The 15,159-nt window shown below is 46.1% G+C and overlaps 1 protein-coding gene across 1 annotated transcript in view; it reads left to right on the top strand.

Annotated features, from left to right (window-relative positions):
• LOC139530994 (rho guanine nucleotide exchange factor TIAM2-like) overlaps positions 1-15,159 on the top strand; it is a 100,440-nt gene that overhangs the window by 52,032 nt on the left and 33,249 nt on the right. The window contains exons 8-11 of the mRNA XM_071327783.1: positions 6-152; positions 3,656-3,712; positions 9,891-10,058; positions 11,344-11,419. Of these exons, the coding sequence (XP_071183884.1) occupies positions 6-152; positions 3,656-3,712; positions 9,891-10,058; positions 11,344-11,419 (448 nt within the window). The remainder of the gene's footprint in view (positions 1-5; positions 153-3,655; positions 3,713-9,890; positions 10,059-11,343; positions 11,420-15,159) is intronic.

Below are 15,159 nucleotides of genomic sequence, written 5' to 3'. Positions count from 1 at the left end.
GTCAGATCTGTTCCAGGGATGAGGCCACACTGAGGCGGCGCTCCATGTCCCTGAGCCAGAGATCACGTAACAAGAGAGGCCTCTTCTCCTCCCTCAAAGGCCTCGACAACTTCACCAAGAAGGGCCGTGACAAGAGGCCGTCTACAGAACAGGTCCAGTACCTGAACACACACTGAACACACACACTGGCCCACTGAGTCCATAACACTCAAGGAAGGAAGTCAAATCAAATCAAGGAAATCAAATCAAGACTTTCTCACAATTCTTGGAGAAAGTTCAAATGTGGCCCTGGTGTGCTTTTTCCCCCATCAATGAGATTTTGTTTATTAAATATTTTTCTCTAATTATTAAGTGCATAATCCACTCTATGTAAACAGAGAGCATTCCAACCACAGGTGCAGGGGGGAGTAAATTCTCTCAGGTTAGTAATTACACTTCCACACAGGCTCATTATTTATTGATGTTTTCAGTCCACCCCCCCTCTACCCTGAAGGTACTGCCCAGGAGAGTCAGTACAGTAGGTGGTCTATTCTAAGACAAGGAAAAGACCTGGTTCCCATGATCAAGCCTATTAGGAAAATCCATGGGTTTTAGATAATGTTGTGGTTACGAGACTGAAGTAGGTGAACATTTTGAGGACACCACTACGATCTTTCCTCTGATGTAGTCTTCGGCTTTGAGTTGCGTCTGTGAGGGAGGCTTCACTTTTGACGATTCATAAATGTTTCTCCTGCCGTGTCGTAGCTGTCACTGGAGCTGGCTGACTGGTGTGTCTGTGATTGTAGGGAACATAAAGCACCCATCTAAACTGTGGCCATTGCTAACTTCCTGCCCCTGATTCTCCTGTCCTCTTCATAAGAGGCCATGTGTCCTTAATGCAAGCAGCAGGGTCTTCCCTGCTCCTCCCAGTACGCTCCTCACCCCTCCCCCTCTGCGGGGGGCTACAGTATATGTGTGTGTGGTGGTTATATGATGTTGTTTAAGATGTGTTTGGGAGCTCTAGCAGGTTAGCTAATGAGACCCAGTTTGGTTTCACAGCGCAGAAGGCTGAGGTGGCGCACGGCGAGTTGAGGCAGTGATGTAGCATGAATTATTAAAAGCCATCTGTGGTAATTTGCAGCCTGCTGTACCGAGCCCTGCAGCGACAAACAGATGGTTTGTGTAAGTCCACTAAATATTAAAACGGCTCCACGCTTTTTCACAGATTTCCCTCCTAACCGTAGCTCTCCAGTTGGGATACTTTTCTGCGCCTCTATGATGTTGATTCCCATTAAAAGAGTGGCTAATTGCTTCAAAGGGGTTGTAGAGGGATGACTCCAGGTACATCTGCTGTCTTGTGTGGGCAGGGCTGGCGGTAGTGTGGGCAGGGCTGGCGGTAGTGTGAGAAATACGTTTCCCATCTTTCCTAGAGACTAGTTGAGCCTCTGTGTGACACCATTGCTCATGACACGTGTTTATTACAGAGGGGTTTAGACAGCAGGCTGATCTTTAATGCCAAACTCTCTCACTCCTTTACTTTCTCTTTCTCATATCCCCTTTCCTTGGCTCTCTCCTCTCTCTTTCTCTACTTCTATACTATAAACATTAGTCACATCCCACGTCACATTGAGTCATCTCCCTTGACTAAGCCCAAATCCAATTTACTCTGGTTGGTCATTCCAAAATCAGAACCTCTCCCTCAGCACAGGCCCTCCCCTCTCCTTTCTCTGCTAGACAAGAGGGTGTAGCGTTACGCTAGAAGCTACCTGGCCAGGGTTCAGGTGCTGTAGTAGACAAGACCGAGGAGGTTTAAGATTTCAAGAAGGAGTTGGCTTTACAACAGTCAACCCGTGGTTTTTACACCTACTATAACAGGGCCTGCTCTGTGCTGCATACAGCATGGGTTAGGTAGACAGAGGTCGGTGGAGTACTATATGTGTCACTACTACTGCTTTCTGTCTGGAGAGGCCATGTTCATTTCTCATCGGAGTCTCATCTGTAGCGAGGCGGATTGTTTGGGTTTAGCTGGGTTGAAGTACAGTAGAGTAGTTATCGGTCATCCCTCTGAACCTGCAGAGTCACCCTTCCTAGAGGGCTAACTACACTACTTTGACCACACATACTAGTCCCAGGAAAGATATTAAAGGCTGTTAAAATAGCCACACATTTGTGAATCATTGCATTAATCAAGTGTGCAACGTCATGTGCAACATGGTTTAGATGAGAAGTTCCTGTATAATATGAATTGGTATTCTAATAGATGCACTCACATATAGAGGCTTTGAATGTGGCTTTGGCCAAGTCAAATTGTATTTGTTACATGTGCCGAATATAACACGTGTAGACTTTAACGTGAAATGCTTACTTACGAGCCCTTTCCAAACCATGCAGAGTTAAAAAGTACGATGAAAGCAAAAGCGACACAATAAAAGAACAATAGCAAGGCTATATACAAGGACTACTGACCCGAGTCAATGTCGAGGGGTACGAGGTAGTTGAGGTAATATGTACATGTAGGTAGGGGTGAAAATGACTAGGCAATCAGGATAGATAATAAACAGAGTGTGGTGTGTGTGTTGGGGTGTCAGTGCAGTGTGTGGGTAGAGTCCAGTGAGTGTGCATAAGGGGGTAGAAGGTGTTCTGGAGCTTTTTGGTCCCAGATTTGGCGATCCGGTACCGCTTGCCATGCAGTAGCAAAGAGAACAGTCTATGACTTGGGTGGCTGGAGTCTTTGACAATTTTTAGGGAAATTCCTCTGACACCGCCTGGTATAGAGGTCCTGGGTGGCAGGGACTGGGGCCGTACTCAATACCCTCTGTGGCGCGTTGCAGTCGGATGCTAAGCAGTTGCCATACCAAGCATTGATGCAGCTAGTCAAGATGTTCTCAATGGTGCAGACGTATAACTTTTGAAGGATCTGAGCCTTTTCAGCCTCCTGAGGGGGAAGAGGCGTAGCCCCCGTTTTGAGGGTTCGCGTGGCAGATGTCTTGCCTACCCTCACCACCCGGGGGCGGCCCGTCAGGAAGTCCAGGATCCACTGGCAGAGGGAGGTGTTTATTCACAGGGTCCTTAGCTTAGTGATGAGCTTTGAGGGCACTATGGTGTTGAACACTGCGCTGTAGTCAATGAATAGCATTCTCACATAGGTGTTCCTTTTGTCCAGGTGGGAAAGGGCAGTGTGGAGTGCAATAGAGATTGCATCATCTGTGGATCTGTTGGGGTGGTATGTGTAAACAGAAAAGTTGCAAATCTGATGTAGACGAGGGATATTTTACTAATGTAAACCCCCCCCCCCCCAGAGCTAAAGTAAGAGATCTGGAGAGGGAGAGGTGTCCCCCACCCTCCTCTCTGCCCGTTCGGGCGGTCTCTCCTTTCATCTCTTCCCTCTCTCTTTCTCCTGCCACACATAAGTCTTATTAGCCTCGGTCCTGTTTCTGTATCTCCACACTGCTTATTACTTTCTTCTTCTGGGGCCTCACAGGCTGCCTCTGCCCCATCCTCCATGGAAATGATATCAAAGCACCAGGCCCTCACTGCTCACTTTTTAATTAGCTACATAATAACAGTGTGTGTGTCTGTCTGTGTAATACGTCTGCTGCTATGGGTCACTGCTGTTTAATAGATGACTAAGGGGATTTTTACAAGTCAAGTCAATGTGTGTTTCTCTTCGTTGCAGATCTTTGAAAGTAATGAAGGAGGACAGGCCTACTGCCTCCCACACACTAGTTCTGAGGTGAGTCTGTTACCATGTTTTTATACGACCGTTTCATAAAATTGTATGACCTTGTTAAGAAATATGGATGTCAAAATACCATCTTTTTTTTTTATGTCTGCTTCGGATTAGATATCAAACAAGTGTCAAACAATCTTATAGTTAATTGACTGAGCGTCTACCGTCTAGATTTTCTAAGTGAGCGCATATGGCTGAAACATGGAACAGCAGTATCATGCGTCTCATCAAGCTTCATGGTTACGAATTACGATGACAAGCCGTGTGATGACATCTCCCAGGTGTTATCACGGGTTAGGGGTCATGCCTGCATGTCGTGTCTGACTCTGCAGATTTAGGGCTGTGGTCTGTATCATGCGTAGAGCGTGATCCGGATGAAAGCTGAGATTCCTCTAATGCCATCTGCATTCGTCTAACTCGACTGCCTTTTCTGTACATCAAAAGGAGAAAAACCTGCACCCCAGTGGTTCTAAGGGGGAACATAAACCACAAGAAGGGATACTAAACAAAGACAAGATCATAGAGCTCTAAAGTGAGTTATTTAACCTACCGCAACCAATTGGTCATCATCAGCGTCTTACCCGCTAGTAACCTTTAGACACCGTGTCCAATAGAAGCCCACGCTGACATTCTACCCCTCACTGTCTAAAGGCGTCAGCATGCCTGAGTTCGGCTGGCGCCCAGCCGAAACGAACAGGTCTGTTCGCGTACTCCCTTCACCGTCCAAAATGACCGCCCCATTATAGCTGATTATAAATCCATAATAATACATATATTATCACCTAATGTTGTGTTAGATCTTTTTAATCAACTTACGTTCTTGTGAACGTTACAAGTTTTGAACTTCTATTTGCTATTTATTGCCTGTAGGCCTCATTGACCTGAGCTCATACAACTCGTTGTTGAGTAAAAAAAAGCATACTGTATGGATTATTTTGACTATAACATATTGCGCTATTTGTCACTGACTACTGTGTGTCAAAGTTTAACAAGGACTCTCTCCTCCTCACCAGTGTCATGATCAAAGATATGATCAAGAGCTTCACATACAGTATATCGTTTGGTCATTGTGCTGCCATAGAATGTATTGTGAGCAAAGGCCTCAAAAAAGCTTTATGTACCAGGGCTGTGAGAAAAGTTCTATATATTATTGAAACAATGCTGCGATTGTTTGTGAGAATGCCAACAGGCGTGGTTCCTGTGGGGGAACGGTTCCCATGGAAGCCAAGAAGGGGAGTGAGGTGCATGCTCAAACACACATGCATGTGGGGGTCTGGGAGAGGAAGTGTGTCAATCTGATGAATGGGCATGTGCCTGAACTCAATTTTATACACTAATTGTAGTCTCACCCATTCATTTCTAATGACCGGTCATTTTTGACCGGGAACACCACATGTGTACAAAAGTTAAATAAAACACCCAAAATGCAATGAAAATCATCAATGTATTTTGTGTGTTCAGATGCCCTGTGTGGACAAAGTCATGGAACCTTATGACAGTCAGATTAAATTAACTTCATTTTTCAGAGACAACTTGTAAATCGGTCCTATTCGACTAGAACACAGCAGGAGGGTTAAAAGACCTTCGCTTGAAAAACAAGAAAAGCAGCAATAATAATCTTTGCCAATTTTTTGAGACGTCGTAGCTAGTATACACTTCCTCAAAATACTCAGAATTAATCTAAGATAACTCAAGAAATCTGTCATTCATTTTGTCGTTTTTGCCGAAGAGTTCTTAGTCGCGCAATAAAAAAAAAATTTAAAAAAAGAATCGTCTCTCGTTGAATGCCAACAAAGACTTTATTGAAGAATCCCTACCGAACTGTTTCGGATGGGAATTATGCGGACGCCTTAAGCAGCAGGGGTAAAACCTCCAGACTTGTTCTGGTGGTGTACTTAGGGGCTCCTCTTTACCACGTGAAGGGGATCATTCGAAAGTATTGCGAGACAGTGTTGAGAAGCTCTGTCAGTGTGAAAGTGGGGAGTGAATACCACAAATTCTCACAATCTGAGCGCTAACATAATGTAGCTGTAAACCCCCTTGGATCACACATTGGAACTATTATGTGGTAACAAACATGTTGTCAGGCAGTTCCAAATACTGTCTAGAATTTTCTCACACAGATAGCACTGTACCTCTGTTGTCTGTGGCTCTTCTGCTCTCCTGTTCATCCATACAAAACAACTTGTCCTGAATGTGTTGGGATCTATGGGACAGATAGTTTGACATGCAAACGGCTGGTCTGGTCACAATGAGCACACAGCGAGAGCAGTATATCTGTCCGGCAGCCCCTCTGGACACAAAGCTCTGCATTGAGATTGAGTCAGAGAGTAGCGGACCAGGGTGAATGTGGCCAATGTTAAAACCATATATAGCCACCTCTAACAGCAATTGCTCCACCCAGCCACAGAGTAGGATGTGGCTGAAGAAGGGACAAAGATGCTTTCAATGTTGTTGGGAAAGTGTCACAATGTTTTACCCGTTCCCCCCCTCCACCCTGGAGTTGGATGAGGACACGTCCTTCCCAGAGGCCATTTTTAATTTATGAGAGATTTATAATCTAATAGGTCAGAGAAGAGACAAGCCAGCTTCATTGATTGTAGCCCCATTTGCGTTTCATCCTGTCTCTCTGTTCTCTATCCAGTCAACACGCATCCTGTTTGATGGCTTTGACTTGTTCTCTACCGTTTGTTGGTCTTTCTGGATCTTAATTTCAGCAATGGTTCTATTAATCAATCATCTCCACTCCCATAACCCACTGAAGGAATGGGTGGATGGGGGTGTGTGTGTGTGTGTGTGGCTATGTTCTTTTATGAGATGGGCTTCTCCACAGCTGTCTCAACAGGCTGGTGATCTGTTGACATTGTTTAAACAGGCTTGGAAGGAATGCTGCAAATCGGGGGGAGCTTCAGCTTGTTGAGGGATATGGAGGGCTCTGACAGTGGCTGCCAGCGAACCCTCATCACCTGTATCCCTTAGGAATGAATGGCATCATGGTGCTCCTGTACAAATCTTTGGCTCTCCAGAGACTGTGACAGACCTTGTCAGTCCTGTGAGATCCCCCTGACCCCCATTCCCCCATCATGCCCCTGTTCCACCTGTCACCGCCTCTATTCAACCAGCAGCTCTCTGACCTGTTGTACTGTAGTTGACCTCTCACCCCCTTCCTCCGCCCCTGTGCTGTTGCAGCCCCCATCCCTCCTTTTCTGCCACGCTTTGTTACCCATGAGCACCGCCACCTTACTGCATGTGAGGTCAGAGGTAAGGAAGTGCCGCTAATGTTAGCTTCTCCCTGTGTGGAGCGGTCAACTCTGGTCTTATGTCACCTTGGCTCGTGAATTTGACTATTATTTTTGAAGAAACAGTTTGGGGAAGATATTTTAAGAACTAAATGTACTTAGAAGGCAGTGTGCTTCAATAATGGAAATAGACTTATGGAATTATTTAATACCGTTCTATTTCCTCTTGTTTAAAAAAAAAAAAATGGTACATTTCAATGTTACACAAAGATTTGCCTGAGCTGTAGTATTTGTATGTTAGCCTGTTGCTAGGAGGTACTGTACCGAGTTGAAAGTGTTTTGGAGTGGTGGTTAGCTCTGACATGAACTGTCCATTACTCTTGATTCCATTTTAGAAGATACCGGATGTTGGTTGGCTGCTAGAAATGATTTCCCCTCTTAAGTGAGGAAATACTGAAGTATAGGTTTGTGTTTGCAAACAAACACACACACATTGAGGGCCAACGCATGCTTGGCTTGGCTTGTGGAAAGTTGACCAGGCCGTTACAACCCTGCCTGGGGCCATGAATGAGTGCACAGTCACTCGGCAGCTACTGGGCATGAGGTGAAGAGGCAGACTGGTCGCCAACCGCCAACTGAACGTTTACTTTCCAGTCACACCATGTTAGATGGACAGACAGACAGGGTGGTTGTTATGCAACCTTTGCCATGACAACCCGGTTTTCTCTCTGAATGTATAAACATGGCCTCATTAACCCACAGGAGTGGACAGAAAGTTGTAGAAGAACCAGCTCTCTGTTGCTTGTCTCCCCAAAGGTTTGAGCAACACATTGGCCAAAACATTGGTAGGCTTTATGCTGGCAGTGTTCTGTCAGGTTATTCTTTCCAAATGGACATGTTGCTGGAAAATTCAATGACTGTTTTCTTGTACATGTTTTTTTTCCAGCAACCTTGGTCAGAAAGCCACTTTGTGTGTGTGTGTGTGTGTGTGTGTGTGTGTGTGTGTGTGTGTGTGTGTGTGTGTGTGTGTGTGTGTGTGTGTGAAATCCCCAAAAGTCCCCACAAGGATAGTTAAAAAAGGAAAATTGTCCCTTGTGGGGGACCTGGGGACAAAGGCTATTTTAGGGTTAGGTTAGGGAAACTAGGATTTTGAATGGAACTCAATTTTAGGGCCCCACAAGGATAGTAAAACGTATGGCGTGTGTGTGACACACATGTTTATGCCCGACAAACATCATAGACCGACCATAGTCAAAGAGACCTTCGTCTCCCAGTCAGGTCTCTGGGGGAGAATGTCTCCCAAGGTTTCCTCTGTGACACACCAGCAGACAGACAGCATCCCGGAGCCACATACACCACCCTGTTGGCTCTCCAAGTGGTAGAACTCCACCTCTCTCCTCCAGACCTTACCATAGCAACTGGAAATGTCTATCTCGTTGTGACTTTTGAAACATGTTTGAGTGGTTCTTGGCGATGTGGAGCCTGTATAGCAGCTGTGGTCTGTGGTGTTACAGTGGTGTCGCCCACAATCTCTTTCCCTTCAGAGACATGGAGTCGCAACCAAAACCCAAATACTGCAGCTTCTGAGGCCCAGTGGCAGGACACAACCCAGCATTAATGCTAACCCCAACCTCATTGTTAATGTGGATAGGGAATAATTGGCCTAAGGGCTTCAGATGGTCTCCTGGAAAGAGCCTGTAAGAGCCTGCCATTAATCCATCACTGAACATGAAATCATCTGGATGGCACTTAGAACTAAATGGGGCTATTATTATCATGATGATGCTAAGTCTTTTTGTAGATCTGTGCAGATGTCGCCCGTCTAGACACGTTCCTCGCAAATTCTGTCAATAGCCCCCTGTAATCAATCCTCTTGTGTACACCATCATTATGATGGCTATTATATGAAACGACTCCATCCTGCGATGTCTAAATGGCTAATTGCATGACATCTCTGCACTGAACTTTGAGCCCCTGCCAGTTTCTGCATCGGTTTAATGGAAACCTATTGATCTGTCCGCGGACTGTTTTCCTCTCTCGCCATCTTGCCCTCTCTCTCTCTCGCCATCTTGCCCTCTCTCTCTCGCCATCTTGCCCTCTCTCTCTCTCGGCATCTTGCCCTCTCTCTCTCTCGGCATCTTGCCCTCTCTCTCTCTCGCCATCTTGCCCTCTCTCTCTCTCTCGCCATCTTGCCCTCTCTCTCGCCATCTTGCCCTCTCTCTCTCTCTCTCGCCATCTTGCCCTCTCTCTCTCTCTCGCCATCTTGCCTCTCTCTCTCTCGCCATCTTGCCCTCTCTCTCTCTCTCGCCATCTTGCCCTCTCTCTCTCTCGCATCTTGCCCTCTCTCGGCATCTTGCCCTCTCTCTCTCGCCATCTTGCCCTCTCTCTCTCTCTCTCGCCATCTTGCCTCTCTCTCTCTCTCTCTCGCCATCTTGCTCCTCTCTCTCTCTCTCTCTCGCCATCTTGCCCTCTCTCTCTCTCTCGCCATCTTGCCCTCTCTCTCTCGCCATCTTGCCCTCTCTCTCTCTCTCTCGCCATCTTGCCCTCTCTCTCTCTCTCTCGCCATCTTGCCCTCTCTCTCTCTCTCTCGCCATCTTGCCCTCTCTCTCTCTCGCCATCTTGCCCTCTCTCTCTCTCTCGCCATCTTGCCCTCTCTCTCTCTCTCTCGCCATCTTGCCCTCTCTCTCTCTCGCCATCTTGCCCTCTCTCTCTCTCTCTCGCCATCTTGCCCTCTCTCTCTCTCTCTCGCCATCTCGCCCTCTCTCTCTCTCGCCATCTCGCCCTCTCTCTCTCTCGCCCTCTCTCTCTCTCTCTCTCTCTCGCCCTCTCTCTCTCTCGCCATCTCGCCCTCTCTCGCCATCTCGCCCTCTCTCTCTCTCTCACGCCATCTCGCCCTCTCTCTCTCTCTCTCTCACGCCATCTCGCCCTCTCTCTACTTTCAGAGACTGGACAGCTTGGCCAACCACTACTCTCTGGCTCCCCCTGAGGGTGGCCTTTGGGAGAGCAGTGGAGAAACACTGACCTGTGTGTACATGCCCGACAGCCACGCCATCCAAGTGCCTATGAGACGAGACCATACAGTGGCTGATGTCGTCTCCCTAGCCTGCAAGGTGAGAGTCAAAGAGAAGGGATTGTTATGATGTTCATGTTCCCAAAACTGAGCCCTTTGAGTGTTAATATTACGGCAGATATATCGTTGATTTCAACAGAGGCACTTAAGAGAGAAGCTTTTACTTTAGGTTATGCCTTGCTTTTATTAACCCTGCTTTTATTCATTTTTTAAACGACACTCTGTCAATGTAATCATGTTAAAAGCTCCAATCTGTGAGTAATTTGACCAACCCACGCTCTACTGCCTTTTGTGACACACTCATGTATTTATTTATTGTTATGCCCATTGTAGAGCTCTGGCTTGTACAGTAGACAGTTCCAGATGTTTACTGTCTCTGTCTCATTGTCTGTCTGTCTCTGTCTCATTGTCTGTCTGTCTCTGTCTCATTGTCTGTCTGTCTCTGTCTGTCTGTCTCTGTCTCATTGTCTGTCTGTCTCTGTCTCATTGTCTGTCTGGCCGTCTCATTGTCTGTCTGGCCGTCTCATTGTCTGTCTGGCCGTCTCATTGTCTGTCTGGCCGTCTCATTGTCTGTCTGGCCGTCTCATTGTCTGTCTGGCCGTCTCATTGTCTGTCTGGCCGTCTCATTGTCTGTCTGGCCGTCTCATTGTCCGTCTGGCCGTCCTTCTCATTGTCCGTCTGTCTCCCGGCCCACACACACTGCACTCTCTGACCTGTGTGTTGGCACAGGTGACACACACTCACCTGCCCTCACTCTGTCTCTCAGGTTTGTGACAGAGTGGATGGCTAGCTAGTTCATTCTCACACCCACACTTCTTGTGCCGGGACGATACCAGGATTGCGATACTTGTTAGTATCATGGCGAGATGCACACTGTGTCTATTGTTGTGACTAAGATGAAGATCACATCACATTTTATGACCAATTTATGCAGAAATCCAGGTAATTCCAAAGGGTTCACATACTTTTTCTTGCCACTGTATTTACAATTTCATAGAACAAAAAAACGAATACAATATGAAACGGGTCAAATACAGCAGGACACATATTGCACAGACAAACATACATATACGCAAAACACAATCAACTAAAACAAACACATTTTAAACATTATATTAAAAAGAAACAAATCATCAATCATTTAACAAAGGATTTGGTCGACATTTCTCTCTCTCACACACACACACACACACACACACACACACACACACACACACACACACACACACACACACACATAGTCCTCCCTACGTCTGCTTATCTCTGTAGAGATGAGAACTTAGATTATCTTTTTGTCACTTTGTCACTTACACCCTGAACCACAGACTTCCTGCTTTGAGAGTCAAATACTTCCTCAAAACCCATCAGCCCTATTGGCCCTTCAGAGTCAAGCGGACCGACGTGAGCGGCAGAAAGGTGTAGAAGGTTTAGAACATGCATGTTCAGGGGAGAGAGGCGGTGTTGTGATAAGGTGGAGTATTACTGAAGGTCTCTGTATTGAAGGCGTAGTTTCCGGGACACGGTGAGGCAGTGTTCTGGAGTAAAGCCTACCTCCTATGCAGCCAGCTGGGACAGTCACAGTTGGATGAGCAGGCTTCGGTCTTTTTTAAATTGCACAAAATTTTAATTTCACTTCTCTGGTTGGCGATACTTTCAAAGGTAAGGGTATCATAGTAAATGGTCATGTTTTTCGCCACATATCTATATGTATCACGTCTTTAAAGAAGTGTCTGTTATAGACTGGAAATAAAGTTTGTGTAATTTATTTTGCTGGTGATGCTTCAGTCTATAGTCTTTCTACACTGACTGGAACACCCGTCCTCAGAACAGCCTCAATTCGTCGGGCATGGACTCAACACGGTGTCAAGCGTTCCACAGGGATGCTGGCCCATGTTGACTCCAATGCTTCCCACGGTTGTGTCTTTTGGCTGGATGTCCTTTGGGTGTTGGACCGTTCTTGATACACACGGGAAACTGTTGAGCGTGAAAAACCCAGTGGCGTTGCAGTTCTTGACACACTCAAACCGGTTCATCTGGCACCTAATACCATACCCTGTTCAGAGGCACTGAAATGTTTTGTGTGCCCATTCACCCTCTGAATGGCACGCATACACAATCATTTCTCAATTGTCTCAAGGCTAAAACATCCTTATTTAACCTGTCTCCCCCCTTCATCTACACTGCTTGAAGTGGATTTAACAAGTGACATGAATAAGGGATCGTAGCTTTCCCCTGGATTCACCTGGTCAGTATATGAAATGGGAAGAGTTCCTAATGTTTTGAACACTGTGTAGTTTTGCTCGATAGTGAAATTAGGATGAATTTCCATGCAGCAAGTTAAATATGAGGGAATTTCTCACCATGCTATTTATACAGATAGGGTTTTCATGTAATTATGCTTCATTTATTCTGAGTATGAGAACTGCGAAGGTTTCTCTTTCGAGTATTTGGGGTGTTGAGTTCTCACAGTTTGTACTAGAGAAGCAGTTCCCAACCTTTTCCGTTCCGGTGACCACCGAATCACCATCAAAAGCTCTTGCGGACCACCATTTGCGTTGTTGGCGGAATTTCTATAATATAAAATATCTTGCCGTCAACTAGTTGAAAACCACGGTACTGGAGAGAGTTAAATACAGAAATGTGTCACTACAACATCCTGAACCCAAACCACAGGCAACACTGCAGGACTGGTGATGACATGCAGCAAAACTTACTGAAAACTGTGTAGCCACTGGCTTATCACTTAGTTGAAGATAAAACCATCTTACACACTGCCACACACACACCCCCCCTCGCTCACTCACTCATCACTCACTCACTCGTGAGAGATGAGATAGAGGCCAGCAACATGAGTGCAGTTTCCTCCTCTACCTCTAGAGGGGGTGCTATCCCAGTCAGGCTAATGAGGGTGATGAGAGGTATACTCTGAACCATCCTGTAGTGTGACAACATCACGCTATACCACTCTCTATAGTAGAAGGCAGCACCCCTGGTGTGTGTTGGAAATGTTCTGTGACATGTTATATTGACTTGAGATTTTGTCTGTCATAGTTGAAGTGTACCTATGATGAAAATTACAGGCCTCTCATCTTTTTAAGTGGGAGAACTTGCACAATTGGCGGCTGACTAAATACTTTTTTGCCCCACTGTATATGTTCATGACAGGTCTAAATATATGTTCATGACAGGTCTAAATATATGTGTCATGACAGTGTTATGACCATGTTATGTCAGCTGTTATGACATATTATGACCTGGTTATGACTGTGTCTTAACGTGTTGTGACGCTGGGTGTCAAGTAAAGTGTTAACAAAATCTTTATCTCCCGGAATACAATCAAAAGGTCAAGCCCGTTGATTGTGCTCATGTGCTGAGTTGATTTCCCACAAGCCTGTGAGTTTGTTAGAAACAGGGAGGGAGGGTAGATGTTCCTACCAGACCCAGTAACTGTAATCCGATCTGGACCCAGTTCATCCAGTCAGGTGCCTTTTTAACCAGGGGCAGCGTGTGGCTGAGCCCTTTCCCAAAATGGGATTTTCAGGAAAGATACAACAGGAGTATATTATCAACAGCTTTCTCCTAAGACCACGTCCAACAGACAGGGAACTGTAGGATTTGTTCCCTTGTCTGACTAGTGGAAGACCTCTTCTCTGTGATGTTTGTGACGGTTGTTAGAATGCTGCATTCTAACCCGTGGACAACTATGATGGCGTGGTATACCGTTACTAGAGAAGTGTTTCTGTTCTGTGGTCAGTAGATGCTGAACTGTAAACATCACTCCCTCTCAGAGGAACTGGTGTGTGACAGGACTAGCCTCGACTACAACAGCACTTAGCAGTGCTTGTATGAATTGGCCAAGATGGTTAACTAAAAAAAAAACACTGATCATTGCTGTGTCTCTCTCTCCTCAGATGTGTCCTTGGTGCCAGAGGTCCCTGGTGAGTCCCTAGGCTCTGGGCTGGAGAATAGTCTACAGCACTCCTGCCACAGCCACAGGGCCGTACAACACAGCAAGGTAAGATTGAATGAACGCTGCGTCGCTGCCACTGCCCACACTGGGTTCAATGAGTCGGCATAAACATACTGAGAGCAAGTCGGAGAGCTCTAGAGACAGAGTGGGGGAGACAGAATAATCAAGAGCTTTGAGACCATGAACCAACACACTACAGGCCCTAAGCAATTTTGAAACACAGCTACTAATTTACACACTTTATTAGGTACACCTCCCCGTTCATGAATATGGTTCACTCCTACAGACAGTGAGTCACGTGGCCGTGGCTTGCGATATAAAGCAGGCAGACAGGCATCGAGGCATTCAGTTACTGTTCGATTGAACGTTAGAATGGGCAAAACGAGTGACCTAAGCCACTTTGAGTGTGGTATGGTCATCGGTGCCAGGTGCGCCGGTTCCAGTATCTCAGAAACATCCGGCGTCCTGGCAGTGTCTAGGGTGCGAAAAAGCCAAAAGACATCCAGTCAACGGCAGTCCTGTGGGTGAAAACAGCTCGTTGATGGGAGAGGTCGAAAGAGAATGGCAAGAATCGTGCACGCTAACAGGTGTGCCACAAACGGGCAAGTAACGGCACAGTACCACAGTGGTGTGCAGAACGGCATCTCGGAAAGCACAGTCCTTGTCACGGATAGGCTATTGCAGCTGTCTGGGTAGGTTCCTAATTGGTGAAATCAGCAATCAGACAATATCTTTAAGTAAATCAATCAAACCTTTATTAATGCAATTGCAGACGGAGGTTAACAATAGAAACACAACGCGTATGTCTCAGAGTAAGTTCTGCAACCAACCTAAAGGCACAGCTGATTATATACATGTGATCACTGCCTGGTGGTGTGATCACCTACGTCAATGTATGTGTGTATCAATAAGCTGATGTTACCTTTATAAAGTAACCTAGGACAGTAGCTTCTCTGAATTCATTAGCATTGTCCACTGTCACACAAGATCAAAATGTCAAAACCAGACACACACCTAGCACACTCTTGGAGCAGCTAGGGCTTAACCGCAAAGACTAATACAGATAGCTTGTGCAACGTATGGTGGCAGAGTTCAGACACATGGCAACAGTACAATAGTGAGACAAGTATATGAATCTTAAGGTCCCAATAATGGGGAAGGTCTTTGGGAC

This window comes from Salvelinus alpinus, chromosome 9 (assembly GCF_045679555.1).
Source record: "Salvelinus alpinus chromosome 9, SLU_Salpinus.1, whole genome shotgun sequence".
In the NCBI taxonomy this organism is placed as follows: Eukaryota; Metazoa; Chordata; class Actinopteri; order Salmoniformes; family Salmonidae; genus Salvelinus; species Salvelinus alpinus.
Note: the sequence above shows the minus strand (reverse complement) of the source record. Positions and strands in the feature narration are given on the sequence as shown.